The sequence below is a fragment of the Mesoplodon mirus genome, assembly GCF_964341445.2.
Source record: "Mesoplodon mirus genome assembly, chromosome: 9".
NCBI classification, from domain to species: Eukaryota; Metazoa; Chordata; class Mammalia; order Artiodactyla; family Ziphiidae; genus Mesoplodon; species Mesoplodon mirus.
This window is the reverse complement of record NC_138985.1, coordinates 91,166,668-91,192,169: the sequence shown is the minus strand read 5'-3', so window position 1 is coordinate 91,192,169 and position 25,502 is coordinate 91,166,668. Positions and strand designations below refer to the sequence as shown.

Here is a 25,502-nt window from a genome sequence, read left to right as displayed (position 1 = left end):
TTTTTTACAGAACTAGAACAAAAAATCTTAAAATTTGTATGGAGACACAAAAGACCCCGAATAGTCAAAGCAGTCTTGAGGGAAAAAAACGGAGCTGGAGGAATCAGACTCCCTGACTTCAGACTATACTACAAAGCTACAGTAATCAAGACAATATGGTACTGGCACAAAAACAGAAATATAGATCAATAGAACAGGATAGAAAGCCCACAGATAAACCCACGCACCTATGGTCAACTGATCTATGACAAAGGAGGCAAGGACATACAATGGAGAAAACACAGTCTCTTCAATAAGTGGTGCTTGGGAAACTGGACAGCTACATGTAAAAGAATGTAATTAAAACACCTGAACAAAAATAAACTCAAAATGTATTAGAAACCTAAATGTAAGACTGGACACTATAAAACTCTTAGAGGAAAACATAGGAAGAACACTCTTTGACATAAATCACAGCAAGATCTTTTTTGATCCACCTCCTAGAGTAATGGAAATAAAAGCAAAAATAAACAAATGGGACCTAATGCAACTTAAAAGCTTTTGCAAAGCAAAGGAAACTACAAACAAGACGAAAAGACAACCTCAGAATGGGAGAACATTTTTGCAAATGAAGCAACGGACAAAGGATTAATCTCCAAAATATACAAGCAGCTCATGCAGCTCAATATCAAAAAAAACAAACAACCCAATCCAAAAAATGGGCAGAAGACCTAAATGGACATTTCTCCAAAGAAGACATACAGATGGCCAAGAAGCACATGAAAAGCTGCTCAACAGCACTAATTATTACAGAAATGCAAATCAAAACTACTATGAGGTATCACCTCACACCAGTTAGAATGGGCATCATCAGAAAATCTACAAACAACAAATGCTGGAGAGGGTGTGGAGAAAAGGGAACCCTCTTGCACTGTTGATGGGAATGTAAATTGATACAGCCACTATGGAGAAGAGTATGGAGGTTCCTTAAGAAACTACAAATAAAATTACCATATGACCCAGCAATCCCACTACTGGGCATATACCCAGAGAAAACCATAATTCAAAAAGACACATGCACCCCAGTGTTCACTGCAGCACTATTTACAATAGCCAGGTCATGGAAGCAGCCTAAATGCCCATCGACAGACGAATGGATAAAGAAGATCTGGTACTTATATACAATGGAATATTACTCAGCCATAAAAAGGAACGAAATTGGGTCATTTGTAGAGACGTGGATGAATCTAGAGACTGTCATACAGAGTGAAGTAAGTCAGAAAGAGAAAAACAAATATCGTATATTAATGCATACATGTGGAATCTAGAAAAATGGTACAGATGAACCGGTTTGCAGGGCAGGAATAGAGACACAGATGTAGAGAACAAACGTATGGACACCAAGGGGGAAAAGTTTTGGGCGGGGGGTGGTGGATGAACTGGGCGATTGGGATTGACATGTATACACTGATGTGTTTAAAATGGATAACAAATAAGAACCTGCTGCATAAAGAAATAAATAAAATAAAATTCAAAAATTCAAGAAAATAAATAAATAAAATAAAACTAAAAAAACAAACAACAACAACAAAAAAAACCTTAGTATCTTTAGCCTCCAAATTACTGATGTAGCTTACACTTTTCAGAGACTAAAGTGGTAATTAAAGCCAGCTGCAGCCCATCCTACTGAGTGAACCTAACATGATATATGCACTACAAACCTTACATATCTAAAAATCATTTCTAACAAATTCACACTGACATTAACAACAAATACATTTTACCTATTACTTAAGTATATACAGATTCATAAACCAAAACAGGCCTAAAAGGCTTTGGAGAGAGAGAAATTTTCCCTGACCTTAAAATATAACCACTGAGCCCCTGTCAGTTTTGCTAGATTCCAAGCAGCAGATTTTGCTTGAAATTTGATTTATTCACTCTGCTTTATTTTACATTTACTTATTCCTTGTACCTCATATAATATCATACATCTACTTGTTGTTTGGTTTGTTGTCTGTCTCCCTGTTAAATTGTTAGCAGAAGCTAAGTGTCTTTGTTCATTGCTATATTCACAGTGTCTAGAACACAGCCTGGCATATAGTAAATGCTCAATAAATATTTGGGGATGGATGGATAAATACTCTGGAACTCAATATCTACAGTGTAAGGCATAAGTCTACTGATTTTTATGAATGTAAGAACAGCACTGCTTCGTCTCCAAGCCTGTTTTTGAATTATACACATCAAATGCCATTAATGAATGCCGAGTAACCTCCTCACTCAGAAAAATACACACGTACACCTGGGCAGGAATATCCTAGAAGCCATGAGAACATCAGATATTACCTATTTTATATCGGGGGCAGGAATGAAAATGCAGCAAAGCCACTGCAAAGTCGACTCCCACAGTTCTCACCGTGGTGTGAGAGGAAGTCAGACAGTCAGAAGAGTAATGGACACTTACTTGTTCGCTCTCATGCCTTCTCTCCGGGTGGCCAATCCCTCTGCAACCAGAGATTCTGCAATGTTTTCCCCATTGGTATCTGAGGAGGAAAAAAGAGGTGTAAATCTTGTGTTTAAATCTATCTCCAATAGCAAGAGAGCCCTAATGGGACCACTTTCACCCGTAGCTCTTCAAGGAATGATGTTGCCAGCGAACGGGACAAGGCAGCAAGGTAGGGTTGGGTTTTCCGAAAAACCTCTTCTCCCCCAAAATGTCTAGTCTCTAGGACCCAGAGGTCTATAAATCTTCTCTGGACTAATTTTCTAGTGTATCTCCTGAGCCAAAGGCAATCTCAGGAACTCCAGGAGACTGACAGGGAAGCAAGACACATGCAGCAGCCCAGGAAAGGATAACTAACACTGACCTAAGGAGGAGAGGCCTGGCACCAAATGCAAATTCTGCCACTTAATAGTCTTTCAGCATCTTGATACACGTACTCATCTATAAAATGGGAAGAGTACCTCCCGAGATGGGTTCTTGTGAGAATTAAATGTGTGTAAATCGCCAAGCGCAGTGCCAAGCACATGGCAGGAATTCACACAACAGAATCAAAAGGCAGCCTCCCACCTGGACAATCAGACAGATTCACTTAGGACTGCCTACGATGTTTCACACTGGCAAGTCCAGTTCCTCTCAGGATGTCCTGTTCTCTGCTCCAAGAGGCCACCAAGACAAGCAAGCTACACCATTTGACAAACACTTTCTCCTAGTCTCAGAGATGCAGGGGACAGCATCTCGATTTCCAATCTCACACAGCAGCCTTCAGAGCAGGCAAGAAAAATGAAGTGAAACATAAAACACAACCTGATTAGGTGCCACCTGAGCACTTGAAACATTAATTGCATTTCCATGCTACTGAAAAAGCTTTTAGGCTCTCTGTATTCTCTTAAATCTCTGCTTGTCAGCCAAAATGATAAAAGAAGACACCTACGAGGGAATCACCACATAAAAGTCTTTATAGCAGAGCACAAGCTCCTAGATAAACTGAAACACAGCAGTCTAGCTGATAGGTAACGTCAGCATAGAATAAAATTCTCTAAGGTTTATGTATTCAGTACACTATACATAGACTTCCGCAAGCAACAACAAGTTTACATACCACCCCCAAACTCAATCTAAATGCCTTGCCATTGGCCCTGTCCAAATTTCTGAAGCACATCATAAGCCCCTGTTCCTACTACCAAAAAAAAAAAAGTTGAGATGAATGCTATTCACGCAAAGAACGTTCAGGTTCTGAAGCTGAGCGTGGATCACAAGAACCTTTCCACAGAGGTTACTGCTGAGGCCAGACACAGACACACACAGCTACCTGACATCAGTAAATATTACATTGGTTCTTTCGAAGCAACAGGAATAATCCCACAGAGTGGAAAGTCAAAAGGAAAGACTCCACGATGATGGGGAAAGTTGAGCAGTAAGGTGCCAAGAGGTCGGGGGTAGAAAGAATGAAGGCCTGGTACAAACAAGGCGAACGGCCATAAAATCTCCAGTCAACAGCAAACGCAACAGCTCTCAGACAGTTCTTTGGCACAGAGTGCTTTGAAAGGGCTGCTGGCTGGCCCACTTCTAAATGAGTTCATTGCTCCTTCAAAAGGGAGAAAAATACAATTCTCTGGGCCAAACTCCCAAAGAAGGTAACAAAATGTGGTGGGTAGAATACTGAAAACAGGGAATTTGTAGGGAAAAGATCTGATGCTTGCTTATTACTAATCAAGGTATGATTGTGATCAAGTCACAATTGGGGCTGGTACTCAGAGCAGGTGGGTGACTATATTTTCTCCAAAAGTTGAAGACCAATCAATCATCTCTCTCTCTTTTTTTTAATAAGTTCTGGGTTAACCACAAACTCTCAAATTCTGTCATTCTCGTCCATCACAAAAAGAGTAGCCATGGGGCTTCCCTGGTGGCACAGTGGTTGAGAGTCCGCCTGCCGATGCAGGGGACACGGGTTCGTGCCCCGGTCCGGGAGGATCCCGCATGCCGCGGAGCAGCTGGGCCCGTGAGCCATGGCCGCTGAGCCTGTGCGTCCAGAGCCTGTGCTCCGCAACGGGACAGGCCACAACAGTGAGAGGCCCGCGTACCGCAAAAAAAAAAAAAAAAGAGTAGCCACATAAACAACAGGGATTTACTGTATAGCACATGGAACCATATTCAGTATCTTATAATAACCTATAGTGGAAAAGAATCTGAAGCTACACACCTGCAACACAATATTGTAAATCAACTATAGTTAAATAAATTCTTTATCTATCTACATATAGCAAAAGAAAATCTTTTTTCTAAACAAAAAAAACCAAAAGACAAAAAAGAGAGTAGCCATAAAATAGGCTAAATATATGAACACTAATTAATTAGCTAAGGCACTGTTTCATTACAGTTGGCAGTGAGAGTTGGTTAAAGTATCTGAGTGAAAATATTAAACTTTAAGCCATTTAAGCCTTTAAAACTGAAAGATGTAGATGATTTCAATCATTCTCTCGGTAATTATTTATCAATCACCTCCTATGCACCAGATTCTATTAAACACATTAGTATGTTAAAATGCTAAATTACATCCACTCTGTAAATTGCGTCAGTTTGAAAAACAAACTTTCTAAAAACAACTTTAAATTTTAAATGCCAGCTCCTCTTACCTTAAATAGACTGTTTTATAGTTGGAGACTAAGGTTATTTAAATGAACACTTACAGGTGGTCTCTCCATAGAGATATCTGTACCGAAAAAATGTTCTATAGTCCAGTGAGGTCTCTTGTCCAGTAACAGAAGATTGACCAGCTCTTACAGAATTGTATTATTTTGGGTAATGAAATTCTCGAACAATTGCATTTTGAAGACAGTACACTTCTATTTGTCTTACATTCTTCCTAGCCAGTAGCCCTCCAACAATAATGCTTAAGTGTTTTATTACCTACTATATTATTTGAATTATGGGTAAAAGGCAAATTTATTTACTTCTCTTTTTGAAATGATTCCATGTATTTCTATAATTTCCCAATCAGGATGCCGATAGCCATTTGCTAAAAGGGCTGTTTCTCTACTGGGTAAATTGGACAAGAAGGCTCCAAGGTCATCCACAACTCACTTGTCTAAGACCTCTATACTTAAAATCAGAATCCTAAAAGGATATTGTTAGCCTTGTCATATACTCTGCTTGCTTACTTCCAGCTTACTAGTCACCCAAGGCAAATAGATTATCTAAAGCAGCTCAGTTAGAAGGCTAGTTTATCAATAATCACAGGAAACTTTAAAAGGTGTCTGCTCCCCAAATAACCCAGATGAACGTAAGTGTTCCTGTTCATCTGAATGCTTTATGGAAAACATTCTACCAATTCTTTCAATGTCCTATTTCTGTTCAAACTCCATTGTGCAATCTCACTCTCCCTCTACCTAATGCAAAAAAGACCAGAACACCTAATATCCTATAAGCTATCCGGCCCAGCTAAACAACAGGCGTATGTGTGCACACACACATATTTACTGAGTGCATTCTCTGTGCTGGAGCGAGATGCTTTACACATACCATCTCTTTAAACTCTCTCTATAACTTACAATTGAAACTAGGGCTTGGAAAGGTTCAGTTACGGGTTAAGTAAGAGTACATGGTAGAAGAGCCAGGAATCCACACCTACACCACTCCAAAGCCCGTGTTCTTTCCATTCCATTCCATTCCATTCCAAGTCATGTGGCTTACAAAAAACCACAAGCCCTAAACAAATCATCCTTCCCTAAAGAGAGTCCCCAGGAGGAGAAGAAAAGCCACAAGATAGATAAAGCAAATAGAAGATGCAATAGGAAATCTATAGGAATTCAATTAGCACTCTGACCTAGAAGCACAGAGCCAATGAGTTCCACAGGCTGACGGCCTAAATACAGGGGAAAATAATTCTACGCTTACACGCACACCTAAACCAAGCCAGGAAAGCGGGCACAGGAGTAAACTAGGAGCAGGAGTACCAGGGCACCTACGTGCCACGAGCTCTGTGCACTTCCAATGAGACCTACAGCCAACCCTCCCAGAGCGACCTCCGCCAGATGAAAACCAGTCTTTGGAGGAACTTCAGACTTAGAGAAAAATGAGTACCTTTCCACCTTGGTACTCACCTTTTCCAAGGTAGATCATGCCATACTCTCGCCCCTGGGGAGTCTTGTTTTCTATCGTGAAGCAGACTTCCTTCCCAATCAGCTTCTTCCGAAGGAACTCTCGAGCAGGAAATGCCCAGGGCTGAAAGACAAAATAAACGTGTTCAAGAACTAGGCAGTTCTCACACGACACAATCAACATCCAAGCAACTTCACTCCTTCAATAGCCTGGCCATGCACTAGGCCCTGAGGAGAATATAAAAATGAAACACACACAACATGGATCATACGCTTAGGGGGCTCCTAAAAAAGGCAGGTTGAACAGTTGGTTTAACTAGCACGAGCCCTAAAAACAGGCATCATGGTTTCCCAGACACCAGCACTAGGAATTCCCCCCATGCCCACCCCTCCACCATCCCCATCACTGTCTACTCTCTAGCTGTCTGCTGTCTACTGTCTAGCTGGTAAGGTATCAGCTTGACAATGGTGGTTCTTCCCTGTCACTCATTAAAGACCCAGATACAAGGAGTGAGCCACACATCCACAATGGGTACTAACAGAGTCTGCATGTGATCTCAAGATACTGTGCAGGGACTTCCCTGGTGGTGCAGTGGTTAAGAATCCACCTACCAATGCAGGGGACACAGGTTTGATCCCTGTTCTGGGAAGATCCCATGTGCCGCGGAGCAACTAAGCCCGTGTGCCACAACTACTGAGCCTGCGCTCCAGAGCCTGCAAGCTGCAACTACTGAAACCCACACACCTATAGCCCATGCTCCTCAATGAGAGAAGCCACAGCAATGAGAAGCCCGCGCACCACAATGAAGAGTAGCCCCTGCTTGCCACAACTAGAGAAAGCCTGCGCGCAGCAAGGAAGACCCAAAGCAGCCAAAAATAAAAATTAAAAATTAAAAAATAGGGCTTCCCTGGTGGCGCAGTGGTTGAGAGTCGCCTGCCGATGCTGGGGACATGGGTTCGTGCCCCGGCCCGGGAAGATCCCACATGCCACGGAGCAGCGGGGCCCGTGAGCCATGGCCGCTGAGCCTGAGCGTTCGGAGGCTATGCTCCGCAATGGGAGAGGCTACAACAGTGAGAGGCCCGCGCACCGCAAAAAAAAAAAAAAAAAAAAAAAAAAATTAAAAAGAAAAAAATATATATATAAAAAGATACTGTGCAAAGGGATGGTTTTTCCCCCATCACTTTGGGATGGTACAGACAAAGGGAGATGTCTCCCCTGAAGCCGCACTGTCATAGTCAGTGGTCACTAGCACTTGAATTTACAGTCTGGACCTAGCTCAGTGCCCCAAGTTCCCTTAGAACAGAAATGAGGAAGGAGAGGGCAAGAGCTCAAAGCGTACATGATCTGCAGAAGTTCGTGTGCAGGAACAATACAGCGTATAAAAGGGCAGAGTGGTATATGATATGCATGCGTTGTCTATTACCAGTTGGAGCCATAGAACATGGGCTACACACAGTAAAGGCAAAACAGTATATCAGTGACCTGAAAAGGAAGCGTCTGCCAACCTTTTCAGTCCATGAAGATTATTCCATGGGGTTAGCCAAGAAGCTTTTCTAGAAGAAAAACATCCATGACTTCCCAGAAACCAGAAGCCAGTTTAAATGTGGCAGTCTACCAACCCACTGGGCTGGTATTCACAAAAGCAGTACTGTTAGACAGCGACAACTGTGGATAGTTCTAGGAAGAACTAATCCTGAGTAAGTGCTCTTGAAGACACAAAAACAAGCTTATCCTCCTTCATCTAATGCGCTCTCTGCAAAGTGCCAGCAAGCAGAAGAACCAACCACTCAATGGCAATGTGGAGGTCACCACATTTTAATCTCCCAGTTCTACCCGTCCTCATTCATAATAATGAAAACAGATACTGTGACCAAAGAGTATGATGACTGATAATGAGCCCAGCTACCAGCCACATCACAGACACCCACTAACACAGCCTCATACACTTTTATCACCTTAGTGATCCACTTCCTCTACAAACATCCTCAGCTATAGATCTAATGTCTAGGCTTCAGTTTTGAGTAATACACTAATACCTAAAGTTCAGTAAAACACTGCTTTCCTAAATGCAAAGCTCTGACAAAACAAAATACCCCTAAAGGAAGCCAAGACTTCGGTAAAAATTCATTTATCAAGGGTCAGTTCACAAGGAAATAGCTAACCCCTGTGGGGAAACCTCCAATTTCTACCGACTAGGCAGAATTACTAAAAGCTTTTAAGGCTTGAGGAAGGAGCACCCTTCTCTCAGGACCTCATGTTTTACAGCTGGTCAGTCACTGGGCAATAAGAGAAAGCTACACTGGATGTCCTGAAAAGGACATACACCTTATCCGAGAGAAAGGTAACCTAGCTTCTCTAATATTCCAGCCTTCTCAAGTTGTGTTCCATCCAGAGTCAGGCAAATTCAATAAATGGACAAGATACGAGCTATGAAGAGAGGCGATTAGAAGATTCAGGAAAGCGAGTGACCGCATCACTCCTGCCGAGGGCAATAGAGCACTCCAGGAGAGAATCCTGTGCAGGTGTCCACACAGAGGACAGCCAGCAGAAGGCTACTTAATGGGGAAGGCCATCCCAGCAGAGCCTCCCAGAACAACCCTATGTATACAGAAACTGACTCAAAGCGTTCATCACATTAGGGCCACAATGACCCAATAGGAAGAATCACTGGTCTGGTCAAATGATGTGCCAGAGCTCCACCTAGGAAGCAATGGCTGTTAAGTAGCTGAGACTCAAAACTGCCTCTTCCCTTTAGAATGCCCAATGGCAGGTGATCTAGCAGCTTGCTCTCCATTCCCAGACCCATGCAAGGTTCTGGTGTCTACCACGACAGATGGAATTTTAATTCCCATCTTTTCTTTGCACCAGGTAGACTCCTAAACTACTGAAACAAGATTAAATCCCACAACAATGTAAACCCTCAAAGCTAGCTACTTTTGTACTTGGCCCAGTGCTCGATCATCCCACTGTCCCACCTGCTCATGTAATTAATCCCTCTCTGCTGCAACCATGCCACCACCCCAACTTTCAAAAGCTCCACTGAATGTAGAATGACTGTGACATTCATTTCTGTATTTCGCATGAAACCAACATGCAGCTTCACGTACAATGAGAGCTCAAGAAATCTGTGGGAAATAAATATATAATTCCCACAGTGCCCATCAATGCAGTATCTAGGCTGCGTAGAGTAGCTAGGCAATGCTGGGGATCAGGCTGGAACAGGGCAGTGATGGCTGGGGACACACAGCAGAGCTGCTTTTATTGTCACGGGACTTAGGAGAGAGCTAAGTTTCTCTGAAAGCAGATATGAAAGAAGGCAGAGAATAATCAAGTGCATGATATTTGGGACAGTGATACAAAGAGAAGCAAATAAGCAATCATGTCCTCAACTCTGTTTGAATGTGACAAAACTAGACATGCTCCAAAACTACAGAAAGCCAGAGAGAAAGGAGTGCTACATTCCACAATCCACTGATCCACGAGATGTCCCTCCCCTTGAGGAGCCGACAACCGAGTACAGAGACATATAAACATGGAATAGGATGACAGCACAAAAAAGGGATGATGAAAGGTGATGTCAGGTGTGACTTCTCCATAGGATGAATCACCGGGGCACAAGGCGGAGACGGAGCTCCCGCTGGAGGGGGCAGCTGAGCCAAGGCATGAGCAGGCAGGACTCAGGTGGCCTGTTAGGAGACCCGAACACTTCCTCAGGGGTGGGACTTAGCATCCCAGAGGGGGTTCAGTAAGAGAAGACTAAAAGTCAAATCACAAATGGGATTGTAACCCTGGCTAAGGCATTTAGATTTGTCCAGCGGTAATGAGGAATCACTGAAGTATCTGGCAGTAATACTGAGCCAGGAAAAAAAAAAACAACATTATATCTCAAAAACATCTGAGAGCATACAGAGAAGGAATCAGAGGGAAGGAAAATGAAGGCAGAAAGACTGTTACCTTAACATTCCAGAGTTGAACAGAGAACAATAGCAATTGTAATGAAGTTTCAAGAACAGAGAAGAGAGATTTTGAAGGAGGCAGAATCTCTAGGTCTCGATAAAAGCCTGGAGGTTGGCGGGGGTGTCTGGAATTGGGTTACCACCTGGCGTCACTGCTAACTTGAGCCAGAGCACCTTCAAGGGCATGGTGGGGGCAAAACCAAATCACAGCAGGGCAAGGAGAGACTAGATTACTGCACACAGAAATAGGGACTGTGGCTGACAAAGGGTGAAATCTGTAGCTCTCAAATACTTCACGTCACAGGGACCTTTGAAGAGTTACTAGGAGAAACTGAGTTGCTCTGGAAGAGACAAAAACCACTAGGCTGTATAAATATATGAAACTCCAATGAGAGCAGGGATCAGTTTACATGGTATTCTCTCAGGTGGGATAGTTCTGGTAAGATTTTATTGTACTGTTACATAGGCTACAGCTAAGACGCTTCAGAACAAGCTCCAACTGGCCTTGATTCTCATCCACGAAACAGAAAATTAAAACCCAACCCTTCTTCCCTACAGCCAACACTGCTTCTTCCTTCTGGGGAAATGAACTTGACTGGCTCTAGCCAACCAGAGTCAACCCTCTTCTCCTCTTAGAAGCAGGCAAGCTGTTACACAACACAAAACTGAAAGGGAAAGAACTATTCAAAACGTTGATCAAGAAAAGCACTTAGCACCCAAAATTTGAAAAGCGCTGAGAGAGATTTAATCTTCAGCACTTGGACTAACAGTACGAGAAGTCTCTGTAGTAGCAGAAATTAAATAGCCCTAGAGATTACCACAGCTAACATTTGTTAAGTAGCTTACAGGCCCAGGCTAAAAATTCCGCATTATCTTGTTTAATCCACACTGAACAACCCTGAGGTATAGAGTAACCCAATACTTGTGCTTACTGAGAGAGGACAATGGAAAATAACTGATTTTGTCTATTTAGTCATTATCCCAAGAATCTAATTGCTGTTGATAGAATTTGGGGTGATTTGTCTCTATTTCCTATAACACTGCTTTACTATCTTCTCAATTCAAACAAAATGCTTTTTATTATAGATGAAAAAAACTGCATGTTTTTCCTTAAATGAAAGAACCCCGTGAGCTGCTTTTTCTCCCGCACTTCCATGGGAGGAAAACAGCAGACGGAAGCTGAGGTACCAACTTGCCCATCATCATCAAGCTGAGGCAAAAGACAAATAATTTGAATCCAGAAGTTTCATTTTTGATAGCCAAAGCACCACTGAAGAGACAAGAACTGATGTTTCAAAGTACGGGAGCCAAGAAGACTCATGGCAGCTGCCTGGAGAGGTAACTTAAGGAGTCCAAGGCAGACCACAAAGAAGGCAAGCTGGCCAGGCATTAGAGATGGGGGAGCAGGGGGCTGGAGGGGATGGTGGAACAAAAGCTCAGAAGCTTGTCAAATCGCCATAACACATGGTTCTTGACAACTACTGAACCACAAGTTGCCCTAAGAAACTGATAACTTCCTCCCTTCAAAATGCATGTTTACACAAAATTTTGCTAACAATTTCATGGGGTTCACAGACATCCTTAGGACACAGATTCCAGATTAAGAATCTATAATAAGGCACAGTCCTAACATTTATAGTATTTGCTACCATTTATGAAAATGAGTACTACTCATATCTACTGTATAGCACAGTGAACTATATATACTCAATATCTTATAATCTATTATGGAAAAGAATCTGAAATACATATAACTGAATCACTTTGCTGTACACTTGAAACTAACACAACATGGTAAATTAACTATACTTCAATTAAAAAAAAAAGAAAGAAAGAAAAGAAAATGAGTGTCTGCTTGTATAGGTGATAAACGCCTCTGGAGATTCAAGACTGCCATAACACCAGTAGTCTCCAGGGAGAAGAACTCGATTTTTCACTGTGCATCCTTCTGAATTTTGAAGGTAAATGAAGAATTCAAACATAAATAAAAGAGCTCTGCCATAACTAATGCCAACCTCAAACAGCGGAGACTACCTAGGAAATGTACTAACCTGTTTCCAGAGAAAGAGGCATGAAACACTGATAAACCTGAAAAGGCTCTAAACCTATGGGAAAGTGTATGACGGAAAGAGACTGGGATTACTGGGATTAAAGGTAGTGAATGTATAAACTGAAGCAAGCCACTGTTGATTTGTCATCAGTCCCGTGATATAAAAATACTTGAAATAGGGAGCCTGCTTCAAGATGGCGGAGGAGTAAGACGTGGACATCAACTTCCTCCCCACAAATACATCAGAAATACATCTACATGTGGAATAACTCCTACAGAACACCTACTGAACGCTGGCAGAAGACCTCAGACTTCCCAAAAGACAATAAACTCCCCAAGTACCTGGGTAGGGCCAAAGAAAAAAGAAAAAACAGAGATAAAAGGATAGGGATGGGACCTGCACCAGTGGGAGGGAGCTGTGAAGGAGGAAAGTTTCCACATACTAGGAAGCCCCTTCACTGGCAGACACAGGGGGTGACAGGGGGGAAGCTTCGGAGCCACGGAGGAAAGCACAGCAACAGGGGTGCAGAGGGCAAAGTGGAGAGATTCCTGCACAGAGGATCAGTGCTGACCAGCACTCACCAGCCCAAGAGGCTTGTCTGCTCACCCATCAGGGTGGGTGCAGGCTGGGAGCTGAGGCTCAGGCTTCAGAGGTCAGACCCCAGGGAGAGGACTGGGGTTGGCTGCGCGAACACAGCCTGAAGGGGGCTAGTGACCCACAGCTAGCCGGGAGGGAGTCTGGGAAAAATTCTGGACCTGCCTAAGAAGCAAGAGACCACTGTTTGGGGTGCCCAAGGAGAGGGGATTCAGAGCACCACCTAAATGAGCTTGAGACGGGTGCGAGCCGTGGCTATCAGTGCAGACCCCAGAGACGGACATGAGACGCTAAGGCTGCTGCTGCAGCCATCAAGAAGCCTGTGTGTGGGCACAGGACACTATCCACACCTACCCTGCCGGGATCCTGTGCAGCCCGCCACTGCCAGGGTCCCGTGATCCAGGGACAACTTTCCCGGGAGAACACACGGCGCACCCCAGGCTGGTGCAACGTTACACTGGCCTCTGCCCCTCTCAGGCTCACCCCACATTCCATACCCCTCCCTCCCCCCAGCCTGAGTGAGCCAGAGCCCCCGAATCAGCTGCTCTTTTAACCCCGTCCTGTCTGAGTGAAGAACAGATGCCCTCAGACGACCTACAGGCAGAGGCGGGGCCAAATCCAAAGCTGAACCCCAGGAGCTGTGCGAACAAAGAAGAGAAAGGGAAATCTCTCCCAGCAGCCTCAGGAGCAGCGGAGTAAATCTCCACAATCAACGTGATATACGCTGCATCTGTGGAATACCTGAATAGACAATGAATCACCCCAAAATTGAGGCGGTGGACCTCAGAAGCAACTGTAGATTTGGGGGTTTGCTTTCTGCATCTAATTTATTTCTGGTTTTATGTTTATCTTAGTTTAGTATTTAGAGTTTACCATCATTGGTAGATTTGTTTATTGATTTGGTTGCTCTCTTCCTTGTTTTTTTTTTTTAATGTATAGATATATTGTTTTTCCATTTTCTCTTTCTGTGAGTCTGTGTGTGATGCTTCTTTGTGTGATTTTGCCTGTATAGCTTTGCTATAAGGAAACACAAGCTTTAAATGATACATTAAACAAGATGGACTTAATTGATATTATAGGACATTCCATCCAAAAACAACAGAATACACTTTCTTCTCAAGTGCTCCTGGAACATTCTCCAGGATAGATCATATCTTGGGTCACAAATCAAGCCTTGGTAAATTTAAGAAAACTGAAATCATACCAAGTATGTTTTCCGACCACAATGCTATAAGACTAGATATCAATTACAGGAAAAAAACTGTAAAAAATACAAACACATGGAAGCTAAACAATACACTACTAAATAACCAAGAGATCACTGAAGAAATCAAAGAGGGACTCAAAAAATACCTAGAAACAAATGACAATGAAAACACAACGACCCAAAACCTATGGGATGCAGCAAAAGCAGTTCTAAGAGGGAAGTTTATAGCAATACAATTCTACCTCAAGAAATAAGAAACATCTCAAATAAACAACCTAACCTTACACCTAAAGCAATCAGAGAAAGAAGAACAAAAAACCCCAAAGTTAGAAGGAAAGAAATCATAAAGATCAGATCAGAAATAAATGAAAAAGAAATGAAGGAAACAATAGCAACGATCAATAAAACTAAAAGATGGTTCTTTAAGAAGATAAACAAAATGGATAAACCATTAGCCAGACATCAAGAAAAAAAGGGAGAAGACTCAAATCAATAGAATTAGAAGTGAAAAAGGAGAAGTAACAACGGACATGGCAGAAATACAAAGGATCATGAGAGATTACTACAAGCAACTATATGCCAATAAAATGGACAACCTGGAAGAAATGGACACATTCTTAGAAAAGCACAACCTTCCAAGACTGAACCAGGAAGAAACAAAAAATATAAACAAACCAATCACAAGCAATGAAATTGAGACTGTGATTTAAAATCTTCCAACAAACAAAAGTCCAGGACCAGATGGCTACACAGGAGGAATCTGTCAAACTTTTAGAGAAGAGCTAACACCTATCTTTCTCAAACTCTTCCAAAATGTAGCAGAGGGAGGAACACTCCTTAACTCATTCTACGAGGCCACCATCACCCTGATACCAAAACCAAACAAAGATGTCACAAAGAAAGAAAACTACAGGCGAGTACCACTGATGAACACAGATGCAAAAATCCTCAACAAAATACTAGCAAACACAAACCAACAGCACATTAAAAGGATCATACACCATGATCAAGTGGGGTTTATCCCAGGAATGCAAGGATTCTTCAATATACACAAATCAATCAATGTGATACACCATATTAACAAATTGAAGGAGAAAAACCATATGATCATATCAACAGATGCAGAAAGTTGTGACATAATAGATGTGACAAAATACAATACCCATTTATGATAAAAACCCTCCAGGAAGTAGGCATAAATGGAACTTATCTCAACATAATAAAGGCCATACATGACAAACCCACAGCCAACATCATCCTCAATGGTGAAAAACTGAAAACATTTTCACTAAGATCAGGAACAAGACAAGGTTGTCTTCTCTCACCACTATTATTCAACATTGTTTTGGAAGTTTTAGCCACAGCAATCAGAGAAGAAAAAGAAATAAAAGGAATACAAATCAGGAAAGAAGTAAAGCTGTCACTGTCCGCAGATGACATGATACTATACACAGAGAATCCTAAAGATGCTACCAGAAAACTACTAGAGCTAATCAATGAATTTGGTAAAGCAGCAGGATACAAAATTAATGCACAGAAATCTCTTGCATTCCTACACACTAATGATGAAAAATCTGAAAGAGAAGTTAAGGAAACAGTCCCATTTACCACTGCAACAAAAAGAATAAAATACCTAGGAGTAAACCTACCTAAGGAGACAAAAGACCTGTATGCAGAAAACTATAAGAGACTGATGAAAGAAATTAAAGATGACACAGATGGAGAGATGTACCATGTTCTTGGATTGGAAGAAGCAACATTGTGAAAATGACGCTACTACCCAAAGCAATCTACAGATTCAATGCAATCCCTATCAAACTACCAATGGCATCTTTCACAGAACTAGAACAAAAAATTTCACAATTTGTACGGAAACACAAAAGACCCTGAATAGCCAAAGCAATCTTGAGAAAGAAAAACGGAGCTGAAGGAATCAGGCTCCCAGACATCAGATTATACTACAAAGCTACAGTAATCAAGACAGTATGGGACTGGCACAAAAACAGAAATATACATCAATGGGACAGGATAGCAAGCCCAGAGATAAACTCACACACATATGGTCACCTTACCTTTGATAAAGGAGGCAAGAATATACAATGGAGAAAAGGCAGCCTCTTCAATAAGTGGTGCTGGGAAAACTGAACAGCTACATGTGAAAGAATGAAATTAGAACACTCCCTGGGCTTTCCTGGTGGCGCAGTGGCTGAGAGTCCGCCTGCCGATGCAGGGGACACGGGTTCTTGCCTCGGTCCGGGAAGATCCCACATGCCGTGGAGCAGCTGGGCCCGTGAGCCATGGCCGCTGAGCCTGCGCGTCCGGAGCCTGTGCTCCGCAACGGGAGAGGCCACAACAGTGAGAGGCCCGCGTACCACAAAAAAAAAAAAATAGAACACTCCCTAACAACTTACACAAACATAAACTCAAAATGGATTAAAGACCTAAATGTAAGGCAAGACACTATAAAACTCTTAGAGGAAAACATAGGCAGAACACTCTATGACATAAATCACAGCAAGATCTTTTTTGACCCATCTCCTAGAGAAATGGAAATAAAAACAAAAATAAACAAATGGAACCTAATGAAACTTCAAAGCTTTTGCACAGCAAAGGAAACCATAAACAAGACCAAAAGACAACCCTCAGAATGGGAGAAAATATTTGCAAATGAAGCAACTGACAAAGGATTAATCTCCAAAATTTACAAGCAACTCATGCAGCTCAATATCAAAAAAACAAACAACCCAATCCAAAAATGGGCAGAAGATCTAAACAGACATTTCTCCAAAGAAGATATACAGATTGCCAACAAACACATGAAAGGATGCTCAACATCACTAATCATTAGAGAAATGCAAATCAAAACTACAACGAGGTATCACCTCACACCAGTAAGAATGGCTATCATCAAAAAATCTACAAACAATAAATGCTGGAGAGGGTGTGGAGAAAAGGGAACCCTCTTGCACTGTTGGTGGGAATGTAAACTGATACAGCCACTATGGAGAACAGTATGGAGGTTCCTTAAAAAACTAAAAATAGAACTACCATGCGACCCAGCAATCCCACTACTGGGCATATACCCTGAGAAAACCATAATTCCAAAAGAGTCATGTATCACAATGTTCATTGCAGCTCTATTTATAACAGCCAGGACACGGAATCAACCTAAGTGTCCATCAACAGATGAATGGATAAAGAAGATGTGGCACACATATACAATGGAATATTACTCAGCCATAAAAAGAAATGAAATTGAGTTATTTGTAGTAAGGTGGATGGACCTAGAGTCTGTCATACAGAGTCAAGTAAGTCAGAAAGTGAAAAACAAATACCGTATGCTAACATGTATATATGGAATCTAAGAGGAAAAAAAATGGTTCTGAAGAACCTAGGGGCAGGACAGGAATAAAGACGCAGATGTGGAGAACAGACTTGAGGACATGGGGAGGGGGAAGGGTAAGCTGGGACGAAGTGAGAGAGTGGCATGGACTTATATATACTACCAGATGTAAAATAGATAGCTAGTGGGAAGCAGCCGCATAGCACAGGGAGATCAGCTCAGTGCTTTGTGACCACCTACCTAGCGGGGTGGGATAGGGAGTGTGGGAGGGAGGCTCAAGAGGGAGGAGATATGGGGATATATGTATATGTATAGCTGATTCACTTTGTTATACAGCAGAAACTAACACACCATTGTAAAGCAATTATACTCCAATAAAGATGTTAAAAAAAAAAAACTTGAAATATACAGAAAAGAAAGAGTACATCAAATGTGCAGTCAAGGAGGAGACTGGGCTATAACCTGGGTCCACAGCATCTGGGAGTGGAAGCACCTACCTCATCCGGGGTGTCTTTTGCATCAGGTTGTGTGGCAGCTGCCCTGCGGGCAAGGTTTCCAGCGCGAATGTTGCTAAGGTTGATCTGCCTCTCTGGAGGAGGCCCACCACGAGGCTGCCCGCGGACAATGATGGCACACCCTGAGAGGACCTAGGTCAGGGGAAAAACAGAGAAAATTAGCCGTCTAAAGGTAACATCACCACAATACAGATGGTCCACTCCTGTATCCCCAACATCTAGAAAACTACTCGGCCTCTTGAAGGCACTCAAATATTTGTTGAATGGCTGAATGAACAAGACTATTTTTAAGTTTATAAGAGAAATACCTACATAAAACCTTGGGCTAGATTCTGAAATGACTGACCCAGCAATACAAATAAGAATTACACAAAATGATAGAAGACTCATAAAATAGAGTAGGGTGAAGAGGCATGCAAGACATGGAGATAACCTTTGTAATTTCATCCTAGCAAGCTGACCACCACCTGTGTTCTTTTCAGTATTTAAGAAGTTAATGTCTCCATCCACACGTGCTGTTCTATGGTGGAAAAGGCAAGCAATGGAAGAAAGCCAGAGAAAAGTGGAAGCTGAAGGAAGAAGCCCCGACCCGCCAGCCACACCAGCCAGAAGGAGCCGAGGATGCCCAGGGCTAACGTGGAGGCAGTGCAGCCAGAGCCCAGTGCTCACACTTCCTCTGTAGACAGTGCTCAGACACTAGGCTAAGAGGGAAATACAGAAGAGAGAATCTAGAAAACCCACGCCCTCGGTGATTAAAACAGGGGCATCAAAGAAGCACCTTAAAGCTCCCAAGTCCAGCAGCTCCTTCCCTCTGTCTCTGAAGGATGCCACGCGTAAAACCCACTTGGCAACTATGGAATGAGCTCTAAAGCTCACTTAAAATATTTGCGGGGGGAAGAAGAAAGGATTTCACGTGGGAGAAGAGAAGAAACGGCACACAGAAAAACATGAGAATCATCGCCCAAGCTATTCAAATTCTTTGCTCAGCGAGGCACGATTTTATCAACAGGGAGCCTTGAGCACTGGCTTCACTAGAGCTGAAAGGCTCAATCCCACCTTCAAAACAAGAAAAAGCTGCTGAATGAAAAGTTAGTAGATAGAAGGTTGGAGAGTCCTGCCAATGCAGAACTCCGCGGCAGACAAGACCACGGAGTTTTCTGTAAAGGGAACAGTCCTTGGAAAGGAAGCTGACTCAGAGGAAGAAAGGAAGGAATATGAAGGAAGCCACTTCGATATGCATTTGCTTAGCTGACTTGTCTCCCTCACCTCTCCACCTTAACTCATGCTCTAAATCATGGATTATTAATATAAATACAGAAGTGCATTAAACATATATGTACATCTTAAAGAATAAGAAGCAAACAACTATGTAACCACCACCCAAGTTAATTACCAGAACACTAGCAGAACCTTGGATCCCCTGTGCCCCTCTCTACTCCCAGCCCCTTCTCCTGACCTCCACCACTATCCTGATCATTGTGATAACCCCTCCTTCCTTGCTTTTGGTACGGTGTTACCATTTAAGTATACGTCTCTATGCAATATGGTGGTTTTGTTTTTCCTATTTCTGAACTCTGTAAACTGAGTCTACTGTGTGTACCCAACAGTGACTTGCTTCTTTTGCCCTTTTTTTGTGTGAAACTCATTCATGCCAGAACACTAGTTTATTCATTTTTGTGGCTGTATAGTATTCCACTGTATGAATCTACATAGCCCAACAAATATACATAATCCAATTTTTTTTAAATTAGTGCTAAGATTAACATCTCATTATCCCCAATACCTCAAGCACATAGACCTTGGTCTAAATGGTTCCTCCCTGGCTACACCATGACACACATAACAAAAGACTGTCTTCCTTACCTAGTTACAAGTCATGCTTTTCATTTTTATCCTTTGTGATCGAGTGTTACCAGCAATTAAACCCTACAGCTTCCAACCAAGCAGTCTTGCTAACAGCCTTTCTTGAGAACCCATGTCCTGGACATCATCCCAGGGATCTGACATTCTAAAAAGACAAGCCCTCAAACAAAGCAAAGCCAAAGAAGAGATATACTAGGGCACAGGATGGTTGATGTCCCTGAAATGAGAAGGGCCAAAGGAAGAACAGGAAAAGAACCTGGAAATGATTCATTTACAGTCAATTCTTCACAAGTGGCGGAATAGCACATTTTTGAATACCTGCCTTGAAATCATTCATGTACAGACTGCAAGGGGACTGAGGAGCATAGAGCATACAAAGCAGAGCACCTGTCTCAAAGGCCTATTCCTTGATTTTTGTCAAGTTTTCACAAAAAGTAATAAAGCACTCCCAGGAGGCCCAGTACCTCTTGGGAAGCCCAGCTGGAAATTCACCTTGGCTAACCAGTGAGCACTGACCCAGGCTAGGAAACAATCCTTATTTCTCAAGTCTGACGAAACCCGCTGAAAAGCTCAAGAATAGAATGACTGATGAGCACCCTCTTATTCCCCCTAAATATCAGCAAGGTGTTACCTCTAATGCCTTGACCTAGTAAAGTAGATCCCTGGGGGACAGTGGGTCTATAACTACTATTCCGGCCCCATTAAGGGCTTTAGTAAACAACTTGTACACAGGAATTTTGAAAAACCTCATTTGTACACTCTCTCCTTGCCCTGAAAGCTATTCTGAAGACTGCTGTCAGAGCTTCTTTGCATTACTGCACCAAATATGCCATTCAGACAACAGTCAGTACTTGAATTAATATGAGAGAGAGGTGATTTTATAGGCTGCACAACACCTTTTATACTATTGAGGATACAAATGCAAACAGCAGCCACCAAGTCAACCTCCCAAGCAACAAGGACAGATATTCACTGTGGCAGGTACTGCTGTTCCTGTTCCCCCAGGAGGAGAGGTCTGGCATGGCTACATCTTTCCTCTGAAACTCTCTCCCCCGTCATTCATTTGGCCACAGCCTTGGCGATGAGATAGGAAAAGACTGTCTGCAGACCATTATGGAAGGAAGAGACCTGTCTATATGGGAAGAATTTGTTTCCTTCCTATTATTTATAGGAACTGAAATAGTTCAAAACACACTCCACCTCCTTTTTTGCTCTCTCCATTTCATCTTCCAAGTACTGTTCAACTCCCTCCACCTGCCTCACTTGTCAAAAGTCTTTATTCAAGTTCTTCCTCAATAAAAATGTTTAATGGGCTTCTCTTGTCTAATGTTCCCCACCAAATAAAGCCAAGGGAAAGACCTTCTGGGGGAAAAATACTTAAAATGTCTTTATTTTGGGGGGCTGTGTTGGGTCTTCATTGCTGCGCACAGGCTTTCTCTAGTTGCAGTGAGTGGGGCTACTCTTCTTTGTGGTGTGCGGGCTTCTCATTGCGGTGGCTTCTCTTGTTGCGGAGCACAGGCTCCAGGTGCGCGGGCTTCAGTAGTTGTGGCACGTGGGCTCAGTAGTTGCAGCACACGGGCCCCTAGAGTGCACAGGCTTCAGTAGTTGCAGCGCACAGGCTCAGTAGTTGTGGCGCGCGGGCTTAGTTGCTCCGCGACATGTGGGATCTTCTGGGACCAGAGATCGAACCCATGTCCCCTGCATTGGCAGGCGGATTCTTAACCACTGTGCTACCAGGGAAGTCCTTTAAAATGTCTTTAAGTAAAATATGAAAAAGACCAAGGGTCTATATATCAAACTTAACTTGTATCTCATATGGCACGAAAACAAGTCACTTTTCCTCTGTAAATCACAAGACCTGACATCTAAGTTGATTACTTATAATTTTATCTATTGGTTGAGCCATTTATTTATTCATTCATTTATTAATTCAACACAAATTTATTGAGTGCCTTCTATATGCCAGGCATTGTTCCAGGCAAGTTAACATACTTCAGTGAAATAAAACAGACAAAAATGTCTGCTCCTGGAGAGCTGACATTCTAGTGTGGGGAGCCAGACAAACAATAAACAAGTAAAATATTATTTGTTATCCAGAATTTTAATTTCAGAAAAATAATTTTAAGATTGAGAGGCAACTGTCAGGGGTAATTGTTCTGCCAAAGCTGTACTGATTCATGTTGCAAACTTTCATGGATGCGGTAATTATCCTTAATTGCTAATTTATAGGGCATAGAAAGTAAGTCATATGGTAACTGCTTTATCCAATTATATTAATAAAATGACATATTCTAGAAAAATGATCTTAGCCCTACCTGATACAGCAAGAGGCTTGTGAAAACAGCTGTCAAAACGAGTCAGTTTGATTGAGGTTATGAATTAGACAGTTTTCATCTCTGACAATAAAGGCTGCAGAGAGACGTGGTGTGATTCAGAGGACCTGGCTTCAGGGCACAAGTTGGATGGTAACAAAGGCTGAAACAAGCCAGCTGAGAAGGAAAATGGGGACTCAAACTGCTCAAACCCACTAACAGGTTTCCTGGGAGATTTACCTACAGTGAAACACTTTATGGGCAGCTATTAAAATACTGCACAGCAACAGGAACACCACCTTAAATCTTCACTAGATACTGATAAATGACTTGGTTTAACTCTTAAACCCCCAGACCACGAACACCAAAAGATAGAAAACTTCTTATACAAAAACCTACCCAGGGCTTCACTGGTGGCACAGTGGTTAAGAATCCGCCTGCCAATGCAGGGGCCACGGGTTCGAGACCTGGTCCAGGAAGATCCCACATGCCGCGGAGCAACTATGCTCGTGTACCACAACTACTGAGCCTGCGCTCTAGAGCCCGCGAGCCACAGCTACTGAAGCCCGCATGCGTAGAGTCCGTGCTCTGCAACAAGAGAAGCCACCGCAATGAGAAGCCCCATGCACCGCAACGAAGAGTAGCCCCCGCTCGCTGCAACTAGAGAAAGCCCACGCGCAGCAACAAAGACCCAACACAGCCAAAAATAAATAAATTAAATTAATTAATTTTTTAAAAACCTACCCACACTATACTTAGGGCAAAAAAAGTGATGGTATAGAAATCCGTGTCAATAAAATCAGCATTCTTTTTCATGGCACCAAGAGCAAAAATCATCTTGGCTTAAAAGTCGTATCTTCTTAGCTGAGAGCATCTTGGTAGCTCTACAAGGAGGACTAGCTTAACAGGTATACCTGCCTGATAAGCTATGACAAGAATATCTTAGCCATTATCTGTCAATATGAAGATCCAATATAAAGAATAAGGACAGTCACCTGATGAACACCAAAATGTTATGAAACGAAGCCCAAAATAAACTCATAAATTTATGGTCAACTGATTTTCAAAAAGGGTGCCAAGATAATTGGGAAAGAACCTTTCAACAAAAATATGCTGGGAAAACTGGATATCCACGTGCAAAAGAATGAAGCTGGATCTCTATCTCACACCATATACAAAAGTTAACTCAAAGGATCAGAGACCTAAATATAAGAGTTAAACTATAAAACTCTTAGAAGAAAACATGGTGACCATGGATTAGGCAATGGTTTCTTAGATATGACACCATCTTAGAAAGCACAAGCAACCAAAAACATTGTGCTTCAATGGACGATATCAAGAAAGTGAAAAGACAGTATTTACAAAACATATGTGATAAGGGTCTAGTACCTGGAATAAGGAAATACTGTAACTCAACAATTAAAAATGGGCAAGGATTTGCACAGATATCTATCCAAAGAAGATATATAAATGGCCAGTAAGCACATTTATTATTAGTCATAAGGGAAATGCAAATCAAAACCACAATGACATATCACTTCATAGCCACGAGGGTGGCTATAATCAATAAGACAGACAATAACAAGTGTTGACAAGAATGTGGAGAAATTAGAACCTTAATACATTGTTGGTGATGCAATCACTTTGGAAAACAGTCTGGCAGTCCCTCAAAAGTTAAACATAGAATTATCATATGACCCAGCAATTTCACTCCTAGGTGCAAAGCCAAGAAAAATTAAATACATGTCCACATAAATTTTGTACACAAATGTTCATGGTAACATTACTCATAAGAGCCAAAAAGAGTAAAAACAATCCAAATGTCCATCAAGCGACAAACAGATAAGCAAAATGTAGTATAACCATAAAATGGAACATTATTCAGAAATAAAAAGAAATGAAGTACTGATTGATGCTACAACATGGATGAATCTTGAAAACATTATGCTAAGTGAAAGAAGCCAGACAAAAAGCCACATATTGAAATGATTCCTTTTATATGAAGTGTCCAGAACAGGCAAATCCATAGAGACAGAAAGTAGATCTGTGGTTCTCAAGGGCTGGAGGGAGAGAACAGGGAGTGACTGCTAGTAAGTCCAGGGTTTCTTTTTCTTTTAAGTGCCAATGAAAACTGTTCTAGAATTAGACAGTGGTAACATTTGTGTGAGTAATTTTATGGTATGTGAATTTATTTAAATTTAAAAAATTAAGATCCAATATGGAAGTACAAAAATATGACATAAAATGTCTATTTCCACAGGGGTGTTTCCATATCTTGTAGGAAGATTAGACCCTTAGCTGAACAAGACTAACAAAAGTTTTTTAAAAGGCAGCTGACTCAGACCCAAAAGTCAGGCATGGGGATTCACAACAGAATGAAGGGCTACTGTAAACTTTCAAGTCCTTGAGAAATAAAAAGATAGAAGTCACGGGAAAGAAGCAGAACTTCAGTGAAATCTACAAAGCCCTAAAAAGGAGAAAGATGGCCAAAAACAATACAAGCTTTTTCTGAGAAACAGCACAGCAAGTAGAATGAACTCCTTTCCCTCTGTGGCACAGAAAGAAGAACCAAGAAAATCATTAACAGTCCAAGAACCAAGAACAGTCCATAATGCCATCCAGAAGTCTGCAAAGGCCACAACCCAAAGGCTGCATGTTTAGAGGACAAAGAAGCAGGCCAGCGACTCTTCTCTGGACAAGGTGTTTTCTCCACCTAAAAATACCATCAGGGGACTGGGAAGAACTGTTGTGCACTTTAATGAAGCAAAAAACTCTAAAGAAATGGAATTAAAGCACAAGTAGAACTTAAAAAACAAAACAAAACAAAAACTGAGATTGGAGAAAATCTTAGTATATCAGAAAAAAAGCTTCCTGGCAGCCAGAGCTGTTGCCTCCACAGGAAGAATCATCTCCAGAAAATTAAAACATCATTTAGACAAAGAGCAAGCAATCCCAGAAGAGCCTAAGCTGTGTGGTCTGGGAGGTCTTTCCCAGCGTATGCGCCAACATGACCGGCTTTTTCTTTCTTTTTCTGGCGAGAGCAAGAGGCAAACCTAAATGAAAGGGCCCAGCATTCAA

The 25,502-nt window shown here is 42.0% G+C and overlaps 1 protein-coding gene across 2 annotated transcripts in view; it reads right to left on the bottom strand.

The window, feature by feature from the left end:
- The window catches only part of SND1 (staphylococcal nuclease and tudor domain containing 1), a 424,510-nt gene that overhangs the window by 376,494 nt on the left and 22,514 nt on the right, over positions 1–25,502 (bottom strand). For both annotated transcript variants that reach the window (XM_082632934.1, XM_082632935.1), the window contains exons 2-4: positions 18,232–18,381; positions 6,586–6,706; positions 2,447–2,525 (exon numbers count right to left, since the gene is read on the bottom strand). In XM_082632934.1, the coding sequence (XP_082489060.1) occupies positions 2,447–2,525; positions 6,586–6,706; positions 18,232–18,381 (350 nt within the window). The remainder of the gene's footprint in view (positions 1–2,446; positions 2,526–6,585; positions 6,707–18,231; positions 18,382–25,502) is intronic.